We start from the raw sequence: 17,827 nt of genomic DNA on the forward strand, positions 1-17,827 counted from the left end.
ATACACACAAATGCAATAGCCTATCAGGTGAAGACTTGACTTTCTTACTACTGGGTGTGTTTGAGATGTTGGTGGGCCAAGTACTATGGGGGTTGTGGGGTTTGAATTTTTATTTTGAAGAAGAAGGTTAAACAAGATCTTTCTTTTTGTTCCCTTCCAAGTCTGAGGTTTTGTGTTTATGTTGCCCTCTACATTACTTATTTGAGTGTTCTGACTTACAAAATCAAGTTTATAATAGTAATTTTTCATAGGGTTGTTTAGAGCAATATTCAATTTAAAATTTTAATTTATTAATCAACTATTTTTAAAGTCCTACCATGTGCCAGATTTAAATAAGTTAATACATATGAAAGATTAATTATATAATAAAAAAATAAAAGAATGTTATTGCTGTTTTAAAATAGTTCCACATCTCTCAAAGACAGTGAAAACAATACTATGTATAATAGTATAAAGAAAGTAAGGATCACTTTGGTCTTTGCATTAATTATTCTAACTTAAGCATTTAAATAAGACTTCAAATATTTTCACTGTTAAGATGATTCAAGTTAAGAAAGAAATTACTGATTAATTATGTATAGGATCCATGACACATATGTATTAGAGAAGAAGCAATTACTGAACTACCATGAAATAGCCCACTGCAGTCAATTTAATACTGTAGTTGCTGGAGAAAGCACATTTATTGGAGTGACCTACATGTAAGATTGAGCTGAGTTTGGAAAAGCCTCACTATAAGTAAATGTCCTTTCTGTCTTTCATGGTCAAGTGGTGGAGGACTGATTGTAACTGAATGGCTGTGTCATTCATTCCTATATTTCAACTGTCAGAGAACTCTCTCTGCAATCTCATGTACTCCTGTGCCAGAAATCACACTTCTGTTTTCTTTGAGCATCTAAACTGGCTAACAGGGAATCGATAAATCCTGTTGAATAGTGTTCAAACCTGTTGTTAGTAGAAAAGTAACACTAAAAATGTGCTTCCTTACAGGATAGTGCAGAATTGATCACATCCCTGCTTCACAGTGGAGCTGACATACAGCAGGTTGGCTATGGTGGCCTCACTGCCTTGCATATTGCTACAATAGCTGGTCACCTGGAGGTAAGTCACATCTTGGCCACGTGTGAAAATAAACCTGCCTCTAGATTCTTGTTCTCAACTGTTTTCAAATGCTGGATTTTAAGATTCTAGAAACTGTTTATTTTTTAACTATTGAACACATGTTTCTTTGGGGAATCAAATTAAGGTACATAAATGCTCTTTTGATAGTCAATCCAGTCTATTTTGTAACAGTGTAATCAAATGTCAATTAATATAAATATGACTAGATACACAGAGGCTTTATAACAGTGATAAAGAACACAAGTTTTAGAGTCAGGCAGCTCAGTTTTCACCACTTGCTATATTCACCTCAAGCAAGTTACTCTACCTCATGACATGTTTCTCCCTTTTAGTCATGTTGCAAGTTAAACTGTAGTTTCTTCATTAACACACATACATACACACACACACACCCCAACTGTGAACCAATATAGCTGCATATAAAATCATACATAAAATCTATAAAGTAAGTGTGAACCATCTCTCTTAACAGTGTCATTTCAATAAATGTTAACATATTTCATTAAGAGCAAAATAATTTCCTTCATGTTGACATTTCTACTTCTTACTATAACCTTTTATTTCCCATTAGATAAATCTTTTTGGTGAGATTCTTTGTAAGTATAAGTGAATTTGTTTTATTTGAGGAGATAAGAAATCCCATTAGAATCATTTAAATATCAAATGTTTTCTGAAAAAGAAAACAACTGAGGCCAGTGATAGAGTAAATGGAAGGTAAATATTAAAAAGTCTGGGAAGAAAAATGGATGAGGTAGATATTAAGTTCCAGTGAAACATATTCAACCTCTTGATGCCAGGAAAATGAGAGTGTTTTGCAAAACAAAATCCTTTTCATCTAGTGCTGAGCTAATTACACTTATGAATGATAGAATTACAACAGAGTCAAAAGCAAGGTAGTTAAGAGCTTGCATCTCCAAATAGCTCTTTTCTTGCTTCGTAAATCATAGAATGGGAGGAAATATCATATTGATTCTACCAGCCTTAGGGAAAACTCTACGAAAATAATTTCAAATAGGTCTCTACTCTTGTCTTAAAATTCTTCATGGGTTCTCCAGCTTCCTTCATTAACTACTGTATAATGTTTAATGACTTTTATAGTCAGTCACTCATGGTGCATGAAACAGATGTATACATTAGCCTTTTTTCTCTTATCTCATGGACTAATTAAGTTACAGGTAATAAAGAAAAATGGTATCCAAATATCTGAAAAGCACCATATTTAAAATGCAGAATGTTTTCTTTGATTATTTCTGTGAAAGCTATTAAATGCAGTAAATACCTACTTTTAATAAATTTTCTTTCCACCCACACTCATTCCTTCATTTAACAATTTTTTTTGAGCTTCTGCTTTTTCCACAGATAGTACTAAAATGTAGGAATGGTATGAGAAAACATGACATAGTTCTTTCCCCTAGTATTGTCGTATATCTGGAAACAATATGAATACACAGGAAAAGATTACATAAGTAATTCTAAAGTAACAATGTAGTCATAAGTAAGGAAAAGGAAGAGTCAAAGATCAATGTAGGTTTGATAACTGGGAATGATAGAAATATGATAATTACATAGCAAGGAATGGCAATAAAACACAAAATAGAAACCAATGTGGACTAGAAGAGTTAGGGAATGATTTAAGAGAGGACATTTCTAATTGTGCTGACTTTGAAGAGTGTTGAGAATTGGACAGACAAAAAAACAAGAATCATGTCTAAAAATGGGGAGGGAGAATGAGCTGAGCACATTTAGGGGAGAGTAAATAGAATGATAGCATGAAACAGATTGTGAAGAGTCCTGTAGGTAGATTTGGGTGTTAGTAATGACCAGACTAAAAAAACTGCAAATATAAGTCTAATGAGTTTAATTCAATTCAATAAGCAATCGTAATTTACAATGTACAACACACAAGACTAGATGGTGTGGTAGATAAAAAGGTAATAGAGTATAGAAGTTCTCACTTTTTAAAGACACTTACAACCAATAGGATTTTTTTTTCCAGTAGGAAATGGGGACCTATTGATACTTTTTAAGCAACAGAATGGTTGGAGATTTGATAAACAATGTTTTGAAGAGGATTTATTTGATGGCAGTATTAAGTATGGATTCCAGAGTGGTGATATGATAATTAAACAGGCAGATAGATAAAAGACTGGATAAAGGATTCAATTAGAGGAAAAATTAATTCTAATATGCTGATTCACTGATGACATCGACATTTTCAAGCAAAAATGTTCATTAATCATTCAGAAATATGCAACTGACATTCAATGAATAAGTTGGGACTTAGTTTACATTTTTGGAAATTATATGTACAGGTGATATTTGAAACCATAGCAATGGCTGAAAGCTGTAAATTGTGTCAGATGACCAAGAGTGAGCCTAAGAGAATATCCTCAGAGACTTGAGGAATTACTAAATAGCTATCGAGTAGACAAAGAATGATTGGAAAGAATGGTATGAGGAAAACAAGGACATTGTAGTATCACAATAATTAGTTGTAGGGAGAGTTTGAATAAATAAAGAATCCTGGATATAAAATTCAACAGAAAAGTTGACTACAATGGGAAAAAATATACATATAATATTTACTTACTGTTCCAAAATTTAAATGGTTCTTCCACTCCTATATTTTACTCTTGCTTAGCAGGGATAGTGGTAATGGATCAGTGGGAGTTCCCTTCCAATAGGAGACACATTCTTTTATTTCTCACCTGTCTCAGTGAAACAATAACTGGTGCTAAGTGTGACAGGTCTCTTGTCTACACGTATCAAATTCAGAAGTTCCATTAGTGTCTCAAGTGTGTTTGTCCTCCCATAATTGTGAATTCCATTAAACAATTTTACAATAAAATTTACATTGACTAGGCAGCTGTCTCCTTCAATAATAGAAAAAAGAACATGTACTGTAGATTCCTAGACATGCTGACTGCAGTTTCAGATTCAGATTTAGATTACTGTGCTTTGAAAAGCAGGCAAATATTGGTTGTCTTGGGTCTTACTCCTACTCTCTTACTAATTTATCCATCTATCAATACATATGCTTATGCTACTTTATCCAAGACCTAAGATCCTGTCAGCAACCAACAAACATACCTTAAACCCTCTTCTCCCCTTTGAGTCCAGGGGAAATGTGAGTCATACATTCTCTCAAATATAGAAAATGAAAAAAAATTATCTAACATTTGGTCATGCTTTGTCTTTCACATGCATTTGTCATTTCATTCTCCTGTGAAATGGCTACCATAGGATTTAGTTCATCAGTGAGGAAACTGAAGATTAGAGAAGTTAAATGATTTCCACAGGGCTATTCAGACAACAAATAAGTGAGATAGAGATGACTCCAAGCTGGTTATTTGACTTCAAATCTGAAGTCTTGTAAATAAAAGAACAATTATTCCTTTATGACTCCTGTATATATTAATAAGAAAGAGCTTATCCTTCAAAGAAACAAAAATTGTATTCAGAAAACAAAACATAAACTAAATGTTACTATCTAAAGCCCAGACTCTGCCACATGTACAATTAAAGCAATATTAATTGATTGAAGAATAACTTTATATGATACTTAGTATATGGACACTAGAACCCATGGAGGTATAATGCATGTATGTGAGCACACAACACACTACATACTCCAAGTATAAAGTACTTCATACTTAGTCAAATAATTCTTTAAATAACTGTTACACTTTGATTTTCAGGCAGTAGTTTTGCAGTTCTGCAGACAAATCAATTCTCTGTAGCTGTAGACAACTGTTAGAATAGCAAACCGAAAGCCATATCTGGAAAGGTGCAATATATGACATACAGAAGTTGTGGACTGTTTTATTTTTCACAGAGAGGCATGTTTCATATACACACTGTGCAAGTGAAAGGCATGTTTCATGTACACTTTGTGCAATGTTTATTTTCATATCGAATTTATTCTATCATACCTTATCCCTTTTTCAGATTGTAAACACTTATGCAAGCACTGCTTCAGAGACTCTTCCCAGTTATTTCAGAATTTATTTCTGATTTCAAGGAAATGCAATTGATGTTGTTCCAGTTCATTCTTAACTAAATCATCTGAATGTTTCAAGGGAGAATTTTGTTTACCAAGAAGCTTCTTACTGTCTCTAAGTTATTTCTTTTAAAATAGCTTTAGTTTTTCTCCCCAAAGGCACAAACAAGTGAATGTTTAGAATTATAAAATGTGGTCTCTCTCTCTGCCTCTTTTTAGGAGATAATGTACTCATGAGTTTTATAACTAAGAGGTATCATATCTGCTTCCAATCTTATGAATAGACAATAGTCTGTTATGAACTACATTTGGAATCAGAACAAATAGTAAAAAAAATTAATAACAGCAACTTTGAAGTGATAATTTTGTGTCAGTCATGTCAATTGACTAATCCTCATTTGAGATTGTATTCTCATTTTCCAAATGAGAAAACAGGCACTGAAAAGTTAAATAACATGTCGAAGGTGACAGAGCTAGATAATAATTGGTAGAGCAGGTGTTCACATGCTGTCTCGTGTCAGAGAAAAACAACTTCTCAGCCCACGTGACTAGAATTTAAGCTTTGGAAATGATACATAGAAACTTAAAACATAAGTGTCAGGGTAATGTGCTCTATACTCAGATCTGAAATTCTCAAAGACCAAGGACATCAAGATATTCTGGTGCCTCTTTATATGGACCCTATTTTTCTAAGCTCTATTCCTTATCTCTGGTATTTCTGCATTATAGTTTTAAATAACTTTGTTGAGATAAAATTTATATATCACATAATTCACCCATTTAAAATGTCCAATTTAGTGTTTTTCAGCATATGCACACAAGAGTTGTGTAATCATCACCATAATCGAATTTTAGAACTTTTTGTCACCCCAAGAGGAAATCCAGTATCTAATAGCCATCAGTCCCATCCACCCTTTACTATCCATACCTAGACAACCATTAATCTACTGTTCATCTTTATAGATATGGCTATTCTGGACGTTTCATATAAATGGAATCATATAACATGATCTTTTGTGATTGGCTTCTTTTACTTAGCATAATGTGTTCAAGATTCATCAATTTCAATAAGTTTGGTTTATATTAGAATCATGGTGTAATTATATATGACCTTATTTTAGCAAAATAGCAAAATGTGTATAGTTCAACCAATAGTGAACTATAATTTAATTCCTATATTTTCATTATAAATTGCCACTAGAAAAAAATTTCCAACTTGAACTCCAAGTCTTTAAACTGTATTATATATTCACAAGCATGTGCTCAAATTATCAGGCTAGGAATATCCCACTAAGGAAGTGACCAAGTAGAGTCTGTTCCTGAGTGGACATACCACCTCTTACATGGGCACTAGACATGGCTTCTGTTCGAGATAACCAGTCCTCCTGCCTACCATGGGCTTACTCTTCCAATTTTGAATCAGTTATAAATTTAAAGACAACTGTAAAAATGTAAAATTTCTCATGCTTGACATTGACTCTTATAGTTGAAATCAGCTGATATCCTAAAACCTTGGCAATCAGTATATGATCCATTGGCCAGCAATGCAGGACCATCAGGGAGCTAGTTGAAAAAATTGAATCTCAGGTCTTACCTCAGATCTACCTAAAATCAGCATTTTAACAAGATTCCCAGGTAATTTTATATACATATTCAAATTTAAAAAGCACTTCCCTAAATAATATTAAGGGAAATTAGATTTAAAAGAGATACATGAGAGAAAGATAGCTGGAAATAATTAATGAATAATTAGAAAAAGATACCTTTTATTTACTTTATAATTTCACTTTTGGCTAACCCTGATTCAAGTGTTTTAGTAAATCTTAAAGTAGCATTAAGGGCTTATTGTAGAGCTCAGGATCACAATCACTCACCATGCATGTTATATGCCTAGAACTATGACCCATAATAGGCACTCCATGTATGTTACCTGTCTTTTACTTTGTGGAATACAAAATCTTATAATAGTTATTTAATATAAGAAAATTTTAAATTCAATGGATTTAAGTTAAATACAATTAAATTAAATCAAGAATTCTGGGAAAAAGATGGTGGTGCAAAAAGGCAAGGCAGAAAGCTTCTCCCCAAATAACATAATACACACAAAAAAATTGCATATTTTTTTGTGTGTTCTAAACCTGAAAACAAACTGAGGACTGAAGAACTGATTGCAAACATCTGGGGAAGAAGAGACACCTCACAGAAAAGGGTAAAGTGGCAAAGCCACTATCCAGAAGGACCCAAGCCCTCTCCCAACCCAAGCCCCTGGAAGGGAGGAAGAGCAATGGTGCAAGGAGAGAGTAGGGGACCACTGAATACCTGGCCCTGGAGATCTGCTCCAGGAACACAAACCCACACTACATGGTGCTCTAGTGATTAGTGGTGCTGGACAACAAAAGACAGTTGGAATACTAGGAAAGGCTGAGATTCCAGCCACTTGTGGAGAACAGGTATGCTCTACCAGCCCTCCAGACAAAAGCAAATCAGGCAGTTTGAAAGACTTCCCAGAAGAGAGAGGGGCACCAGAAGAACAAGAAATACACAGAGCTCTGTGCTCAGGAGAAATGGCAGGTGAAAAACACCTCTCCAGCCTACCCTCAGCCCAACAAGTTAGGAACTTTCAGGAGGTTTAGAAGCTCCATCCCCGTCACTGATAATGCATCCTCAAGGCTTTTCTCTGTGGTGCAAGGCCTACTGGATGGCAGTGAAATTACACTTTGCTGCCAGGGAGGCAGAGAGAGGCTCTCCCACCTTTCTTGACCCTGTTTTTCAAGGAACTGCCTGTGGGAAACAACCCCAGAAGCTCTTTCCTTCCAGCAGGCACCGGTCCGACTCACCTGCAGCCCCTGCCATTGCAACAGGCTGGGTGGAGGGTGACTCTACATACAGCAACTACAGTGGCTAAGCCCTGAGTATTCTCCCTGCTTGCACAATTAGTGTATGGCCCACACAGCCCACCTGAAATCAGATCATTACAAGCTAGACAGAAAGGTGCCCCACCCACTGCACATCAACAGCTGGGGCTCCTGCACAGGAAATTGAGCTTCTAAGCACTAGAGGGTGCCTCCTACACAAAGCTATTATTCCACAAGAAACGTTTAAAAAAAAGAAGAAGAAGAAGCAGAGAAATTTGGTCCAGAAAAAGCTGTAAGACAAAACACCACAAAGAGGGCTAAGTGAAAGTGAAATCACAAATCTTCTTGATAAACACTTTAAAATAAAACTCATAAACATGCTCACAAATTTATAGAAAAATATTCAAGATCTCAAGGAGGATCTCAACAAAAAAGAATGATAAGCTCCAAAAATGTCACTTGGAGCTGAAGAACATAGTATCTGAAATGAAAAATACAATGGAGGTAATTCACAGGTTGAAGAAGTTGTAAGTGATCTGGAAATTAGGGAGAAGAAAACAATGAAACTGAAAAACAGATAGAACAAAAGTATCTCTAGGAATGAAAGAATAATAAGAACACTATGTGACTAGTGCAAATGAAATAATATGCACATTATAAGGGTACCAGAAGAAGAAGATGCAAAGGGGTAGAAAATCTCTTTGAGGAAATAATCATTGAAAATTCCCCAAACCTGGGGAAGGAAGTAGACATTCAGGTCATGAAAGCAAAGAAATCTCCTAACAAAAGGAACACCAGTAAGACATATAATAATTAAAATGGCAAAGATCAAGGATGAGAGAGTATTGAAAGCAGCCAGAGAGAGAAAAAAAATCACTTATAAAGGCAACTCCATCAAGCTATTAGCAGACTTCTCAGCAGAGACCTTACAGGCCAGAAGGAGTGGCATAATATATTTAATGTAATGAAACAAAAGGACCTCCAACCAAGAACACTCTGCCTGGCAAGATTATCACTTAAATATGAAGCAGGGATTAAACAATTTACAGATAAACAAAAGTTGAATGAATTCACCATCACTAAGCCAGCCGTAAATGATATGTTAAAGTGATTGCTGTAGATGGAAATGTTCCTAAGGCTAAATAGCTGTCAGCAGAGAAAATAAACAACAGTAAAGGTAAGACTCCAATTAATTACCAACCAAGTACAAAATTAAATCGACTACTCACAAAATCAGTGAAGGGGCACATGAAAAGTGTAGAATAGGACACCTAAAATATAAGGAGTGGAGGGAGAAGAAGAAGTGGGTGAGAAAAGTATCCTTAGATTGCATTTGAAATAGAGTAATCAGCAATTTAAGATAGACTGGTAGATAGTGAGAAAGCTATCCTTGAACCTTTGGTAACCACAAATCTAAAGCCTAAATTGGAAATAAGTATAACTATCAATAATCACCTTAAATGTACATGGACTGACTCCACCAATCAAAAGACATAGACTTATATAATGGAATAAAAAAACAAGATCCATCTGTATGCTGCCTACAAGAAACTCACTTCAAACCCAAAGGTAGACACTGACTAAGACTAAAAGGATGGAAAAAGATATTTCATGCAACTAATAGGGAGAAAAAAGCAGGAATTGCAGTACTTATACCTGACAAATTAGATTTCAAAACAAAGAAAGTAACAAGAGACAAAGAAAGACATTACATAATGATGAAGGTGTCAGTCAAACAAAAGTACATAACCATTATAAATATCTATGCACCCATATAGAAGCACCTAAATATACGAAACAAACACTAACAGAATTAAAGAAGAAAATACAATGCAATGCATTCATTTTAGGAGACTTCAACACACCATTCATACCAAAAGTAGATCAATCAGATAGAAAATAAGTAATGAGACAGAAGCACTAAGCAATACATTAGAACATATGGACCTAATAGATACCTACAGAACATGCCACCCAAAAGGAGCAGAGTACACATTCTCAAGTGTACATAGAACATACTCCAGAAGAGATCACATACCAGGCCACAAAAACAGACTCAATAACTTCAAAAAGATTGAAATTCTGTGAAGCAACTTCTCAGACCATATGGTATGAAACTGGTAGTAAATTACACCAAGAAAACAAAAATGCCTACAAAAACATAGAGGCTAAACAACATACTCCAAAATTATCAATGGACCAATGACCAAATTAAAGCAGAGATCAAACAATATGTGAAGACAAATGAAAACAACTCAATTTCCTAAACCTGTGGGATACAGTGAAGGCATTTCTGACAGGAAAATAAATAGCAATATAGGCTGACCCCAAGAAACAAGAGCAATCCACAAAAACAGTCAAAACTTACAATTAAAGAAACTAGGAAAGAAGAAATGATGCCCAAAGTCAGCAGAAGGAGGGACATAATAAAGATCAGAGAAGAAATAAATAAAATTGAGAATAAAACAATGGAAAAACTAAATAAAACCAGGAGCTGGTGCTTTGAGAAAATAAAGTAAATTGATAAACTCATAGCCAGACTTATCAAGAAAAAAAGAGAGTCTACACATATAAATAGAATCAAAATGAGAAAGGAAAAACCACTACGGACACCACAGAAATACAAAGAATTATTAGAGAATACTATGAAAAATATATTCCAGTACATTGCATAATCTAGAAGAAATGGACAACTTTCTAGAAAATTACAACCTTCCCAGACTGACCCAGGAAAAACAGAAAATCTGAACAAACCACTTACCACCAATGAAATCAAATTGGTTACCTAAGAACAAAACCCCTGGTGCAGATGGCTTTATGGCTGAATTTTGTCAAACATTTAAAGAAGAACTAATACCCATCCTTCTTAAAGTATTCCAAAGTAGAAGAGGAGGGAACACTTCCAAACTCATTCTGTGAGGCCAGCATCACTCTAATACCAAAACCAGGCAAAGACACCACAAAAAAAGAAAATTATAGACCAGTATCCCTGATGAACAGATATGCAAAAATTCTCAACAAAATAGTAGCAAACTGAATTAAAAATACATCAAATAGATCATCCATCATGATCAAGTGGGATATATTCCAGGGATCCAAGGATGGTACAATATTCACAAATCAACCACCATCATCCACCACATCAACAAAAGAAGGACAAAAACCACATGATCATCTCCCCAGATGCTTAAAAGCATTTGACAAAATTAAACATCCATTCATGATAAAAACTCTCAACAAAATGGGTACGGAGGGCAAGTACCTCAAAATAATAAAGGCCATATATGACAAACCCACAGCCAATATCACACTTAAAAGTGAAAAAGCTGAAAGATTTTCCTCTAAGATCCAGAACAAGACAAGGATTCCCTCTCCCCACTTTTATTCAACATAGTACTGGAGGCCCTAGCCATGGCATTCAGACAACACAGATAAAAAACATCTAAATTAGTAAGGAAGAAGTTAAACTGTCACTATTTGCAGATGACATATTATACATAGAAAACCCTAAAGACTCCACCATGAAACTGTTAGAACTAATAACTGAATTCAGCAAAGTTGCAAGATACAAAATTAACACACAGAAATATTTTGCATTCCTATATACTATCAATTAATTAGCAGAAAGAGTAATCAGGAAAATAACTCCATGTATAATAGCCTCAAAAATAATAAAATACCTAGGAATAAACATAACTGAAAAGTTAAAGACCTTTACTCTGAAAACTACAAGACACTCATGAGAGAAACTGAAGAAGACTCTAATATATGACAAGCAATCCCATGCTCATGAATAGGAAGAATTAATAATTGTCAAAAAGGCCATTGTGCCTAAAGCATTCTACAGATTCAATGCAATCCTATCAAAATAGCAACAGCATTCTTCAATAAACTAGAACAAATATTTCTAAAATTTATATGGAACCACAAAAGACCCCATTTAGCCAAAACAATTCTAAGAAGGAAGAACAAAGCTGGGGGTGTTATGCTTTACAACTTCAACCTCTACTGCAAAGCCACAGTAATAAAAACAATTTGGTACTGGCACAAGAACAGACCTATAGATCGATGGAACAGAATAGAGAGCCCAGATATAAATCCACACATCTATGGTCTCTTAATATATGATAAGGAAGTCATGGATATAAAATGGGGAAATGACAGCCTCTTCAACAAATGATGTTGTCAAAACTGGACAGCTACATGTAAAAGAATGAAACTGAATTACTGTCTAACTCCGCACAGAAGTGTAAACTTGAAATGGATCAAAGATCTGAATGTAAGTCATGAAACCATATAACCTTCAAAAGAAAACAGCCAAAATCTCTTGAATATAAACATGGGCAACTTTTTCCTGAACACATCTCCTTGGGCAAGGGAAACAAAAGCAAAAATGAACAAGTGAGACAGCATCAAACTAAAAAGCTTCTTCTAAGAAAGTACACCATCAGCAGAACAAAAAGACAGCCTATAGTATTGCAGAATATATTTGTAAATAATTTATCTGATAAGGGGTTAACATCCAAAATATATAAAGAACTCATATGCCTCAACACTCAAAAAACAAATAATCCAATTTTAAAAAGTGAGTGGAAGATCTGAGCAGACACTTCTCCAAAGAAGAAATATGGACGGCCAAAAGGCACATGAAAGGATGCTCCACATCAGTAATCAACAAGGAAATACAAATTACCACAATGAGATATTACCTTACACCAGTTAGGTTGGCCATTTTCCAAAAGTCAAGAAACAACAAGCCCTGGTGAGGATACAGAGAAAAGGGAACCCTTCTACACTGCCAGTGGGAGTGTAAATTGATTCAACAGTTGTAGAAAGCAATATGTAGCTTCCTCAAAAAACTGAAAATAGAAATACCATTTGACCCAGGAATTCCACTCCTTGGAATTTACCTGAAGAAGTCAAGATCACTGATGCAAAAAGACATATGCACTCCTATGTTTATTGCTGCACTCCTATGATAGAGAAGCAACCTAAGTGTCCATCAATAGGTGAACGGATAAAGGAGAGGTGTGGTACGTACATATACACAAGGAATATTATTCAGCTATAAAAAGAAAAAAATCCTGCCATTTGCAAGAGCATGAATAGCTCTACAGCATATTATGCTCAATGAAATAAGTCTGGTGGAGAAAAAGAAATACCAAATGATTTCACCCATTTTTGAAGTATAAATGCATCAGAAGGAACAAAATAGTAGTAGATTCAGACACCGAGAAGGGAGTACTACTTACCAAAGGGGATGGGTTGAGGAGGATGGGTAGTAAGGGATTAAGGGACACTATAATTCACAATCACAATATAGGTAGATCATGGGTATGGTAGTACAGAGAATACAATTAAGGACTCTATAACATCTTACTATGTTGGTAGATAGTGAACACAATGGAGGGGATGAGGACTTGATAATATGGGTGAATCTTGAACAACTGTGTTGTGTATGTGAAACAATCATAAGATTGTATTTTGAAGATACTTTAATTAAAAAAATTAAAAATTTTAAACACAACAGTTACTATATAAATAATCCATTTAAAAATGGGTTAAGGATTTGAGTTGACATTTCTTCATAGAAGATATACAAATGTCCAATAAGTACATGAAAAGATGTCCATCATTAGCATTAGGGAAAAGCAAATCAAAACCACAGTGAGATACTTCCTATGGGACAGCTATAATAAAAAAGACAGTAACAAGAGTTGGTGAGGATTTGGAAAAATTGTAACACTCATGCTACATTGCTGATATAGAATGGTGCAGCTGCTTTTGGAAAAAAGCTTGACAGTTCCTTAAGAATTGAAACATAGTTACATAAGACTCAGTAATTCCACTGCTAGGTATACACACAAGACACACACAAACCTGTGCATGAATGTTCATAACATTATTGTCCATAATAATCAAGAAGTGGAAACAAATGTACAGCAACTTATGAGTGAATAAGTAGAATCTAGTATATCCATATTATGGAGCATTATTCAGCAATAAAGAGGAATGAAGTACTGACATATTCTATGATGTAGATGAACACTGAAAATGCCACTGACCTGTGAATACTGGTGTGGTAGGAGGGGTGCAAAAGCATTGTCTGTCTTTGAACATCCATTTTTATTTATGCTATATGTGTAACTGGGCAAAAGGAAATGTGAATTTTACATTTTGGTAATTATTGCCAAAATGTCTTTCCCAAAGTAGATATATTTATTCTTTCACAGTAAGAACATCAGATTTCCTTTGCATAAAAAAATCAATCTAATAATAACCTTTGCCCATTTAAAGAAATAATAAAATCTTGTTAAATATAAGGGAGAGTGAGCCTTTTTTTATTTGATATATTATTGATTTTTTTCTATTCCTTATCTTATTGACTGCCTTTTGGCCTATTTTTGTTTAAATTTTTTTCTTACTGATTTGCAAGAGATTTTTGTATATTGAGGAATTAGACTTTTTCATATCTGTTGTTCTTATTCTATTAATTTCCTCTTTTTTTTAGTATTTTTTGTACATGTTTTCAAATTTTTATGGGCAGGTTTTAAGTTCATTGCTTTGTGGCTTCTACTTAGAAAGGCTTGGTTCCTTTCAAGATGGTATAAAAAAAGCCACAAATGTTTACTTCATGTACTTTCAAATTTTTTTCTCCCTGTTTATAGAATGTATATAGAATGTCTTTCAGTGTAAGGTGTGAAGTAGGAATCCAGTTTTTTTTCTCCCCAAAAGGTTATCCAGGTTGTGAAACAGTATTTATTTAGTACTCTATATTTTCGTGTCTTCTATTGAGGCCTACCTGTGTATTCCTATGCTAATCTCAAACACAACTCTTTAGCTTGAATTTAGGTTATGTTTTAATACCTAAAAATAAAGGTATGCTGTCCTGACACTTCTTATTTCATAACTTTTCTGACTATTCTTCAATTTTTATTTTTCTATGAACTTAAGTTCATGGTGAGTCACTAGAGTACAATTATAAAAAGCATGAACTCTGAAGCCAGACTGCATTTAAATCCTAGAAAATATCTATCACTTACTAGCTGCTTTTGGGAAAGTCAGTTTTCCTCCTTGAGACTCAATTTTCTAATTTTAGAAAATGTATTTAATTATTACTGGCTTTATTGGTTGTTTGTGTGTGTTTGTGCATGTATGTATTAAATTACTTAATATATATTGTGTTAAACATGGCCTAGAACACAAGTGCTAAGAAAATTACCAATCATTAAAAAAATTTTGTTCTATTTTGTTTCTGATTTTGTTTTCTTCTAAGAAAAAAATGTATAGTATCCTGACTAGTATAAATCCTAATTTATAGATTAATTTCAGAAAAAATATTATCACCATCATATTAAGTACTCTGATCAAGAATATTTTTCTTCCCACTTATTTGTATCTTTTTATATCTTTCAGCAGAATATATTCCTCATGGGTTTGTTAAATGTATTCCTAGCTATTTTACCTTTTCATCGCTAATGTGAGTGATATTGTACTTTCTAATTTGTTATAGTTTTTCATGTAGGAAAATATTGATAATTGATTTTTAATTTTATAAGCATTGGACTTTCTGATTTATCTTATTGTTTCTAATAGATTTATTAGGTAAGTATTTTTTATATTCCTGATTTATAGTTAAATTTCCGAGCTATAATATTTTTTTCTTCCTTCCCAATAAGTAAGCATCTTGTTTTCCTCTTTCTTAATAGCATTGGCTGGTACAATTCTTCAGTTGAATCATCTGTACTCCTAGAATGACACAATTGGTCGTAGTACATTATTCTCTTAGCTTTCTACTGAACTTATTTTGCCAAAATTCATAAGGGAAGTTGGTCTATAGTTTTCTTTTTTGTATTATTATATTAGTTTGCTAGGATTTTGATAACAAAATAACACAGACTAAATGGTTTATACAGCAGAAATTTATTTTCTTACAGTTTAGAAGTTAAAAGTCCAAGATCAAGGAGTAGGCAGGTTTGGTTTCTTCTGGAGCTTTTCTTCATCTTGGAGCTTCTTTCCTTGGCCATCTTGCTGTGTGTTCACATGGATGTGTCTTTGTGTGTGCATATGTCTAGAGTTTCTCTCTCTGTTTTCTAATCTCTTCTTATAAGGACACAAATCATATTGGATTAGGGACCCCTCTAACTTAGTTACTTCTTTAAAGTTACTGTCTCCATATACAGTCACATTTTTAGGTACTGGAGTTTAGGGCTTCAACATATATATTTGGAAGGAGGTGAGGGGGTTACTGGCCAGAACTCGGTTTTATCCCAGGATTGTGCCTTGGAGGTGATGAAGAATGAAGCCAGCAGACCAAGAGTACGAAGCAACCAGGAAAGCTCTTTTAATGAGTGAAAAGAGAAAGCTCCTGCTAATCAGGAGGGGTTTCAGAAGAGGATGCCATCAGGGGTGTGGTGTCTGAGGTTAATGTTGCTTCCTGAGAGGAGGAAGTCCCAACCCCCAGACCTCATGGAGAACTGAACTAATGACATCACAACTCACTCATGATTGGCTGAAAATACAATACTTCATTTGCATAGGGCACAACCAGTCAGAACAGCTGAGGTCTATCTAAGTGGCTGAGTTGGATTGGGATTTGTTTTTTGTTTTTTTGGGTTTTTTTGAAATTTACAAGGGTTCGGAACTTTACCCGCCTGTGTCCTACTATCACCTGTTTCAAGGGAATACAATTCAGCCCATAATAATTATCTTCATCAGGTTCTGAAATAAATGTGCTTGATTTGTAAAAAGAATTCAGAAACTATCCCCACCTCCTTTTCTCTGAGATCCTGGTATGTAACTCTGTCATTTCTCAAGATGCAGACTATTTACTTATAGCTGAAGTCTTACAAAATTTTGTAGGCAGAGAAACAAATCTGCTATGAACATTATAGGCTACAACAATTCAGTTACAAAAAGCTTAACAAGGGACAAATACGCCACTTAATGCACATCATTACATGTATTGTTTAAATATCACTCCACTGTATGCCATTAATGACTGATAGGTAATCTAATCACCATTAATTTTCACTAACTTTAAAGTCAGTTTGTTAAGTAATTTGCAGCTCCATGATGCCAAAGTTTAATATACATTCATGTCAAATAGTTAAGTCTGAATTTAAGCCTTTATTGTACACATAGTCTTATGTGTACAGGTAAAAGGTCTGATTTAGGAATACAACATCTTCTTTAGCACTCAAAGTGGTTTTCTCAGAAGTCGAAACCAGAAACTCTAGGCCCCAATTACTAAATGTGCCCTGTGTTACAGAATACTGTTTATTAAAGGCAAGGAGGCAGTCTCCAACTGTCTAGGCTTTTGGTCTTTAGATTGAGATAAGATTATAAATTATACATCTTAATAGGTAATTTTATGGTCTCAGAAGCAATGCCTTAAGCATGTATCTATTGTAAGATTGATGTATGAAGACATTAGCTTGAGTGTCGCTTTTTTTTGAGGGGGGGAGCACTCAAGTCTTTACCATAGATTCTATTAGCTATTATTAAACATTAAGTATTGCTTTCAGGGTGAGGTAAAAGAAGAGCATAAGCAGGAAAAGTTTTATAGGCTAATAAAAATGTAAATGAGATCTTCATCAGCTTGCCATCCTGAAAAATGATGAAAGAAACATTACCTAAGAAATTAGATTCAAAGATTATTGCTAATCAAATCAACCTGAATGAGAAATCCCTTTGTAACCATTCAATATTTTGTGTGAATTGGCATCTCTGTGCAAACCCTTCTATGCACTAAATTTGATTCCTAGGTCCTCAAAACATTATAAAAAGAAGTAGGTAGATAGATAGAAATATGGATATAGAGATAGAAATATAAAGATATGTATAAAAC

At 34.2% G+C, this 17,827-nt stretch overlaps 1 protein-coding gene across 2 annotated transcripts in view; it reads left to right on the top strand.

Moving 5' to 3' along the window:
* TNNI3K (TNNI3 interacting kinase) overlaps window positions 1-17,827 on the top strand; it is a 313,877-nt gene that overhangs the window by 44,381 nt on the left and 251,669 nt on the right. For both annotated transcript variants that reach the window (XM_073234130.1, XM_073234131.1), the window contains exon 5: window positions 991-1,101. In XM_073234130.1, coding sequence (XP_073090231.1) covers window positions 991-1,101 — 111 coding nt within the window. The remainder of the gene's footprint in view (window positions 1-990; window positions 1,102-17,827) is intronic.

Source organism: Manis javanica, chromosome 4 (assembly GCF_040802235.1).
Source record: "Manis javanica isolate MJ-LG chromosome 4, MJ_LKY, whole genome shotgun sequence".
NCBI classification, from domain to species: domain Eukaryota; kingdom Metazoa; phylum Chordata; class Mammalia; order Pholidota; family Manidae; genus Manis; species Manis javanica.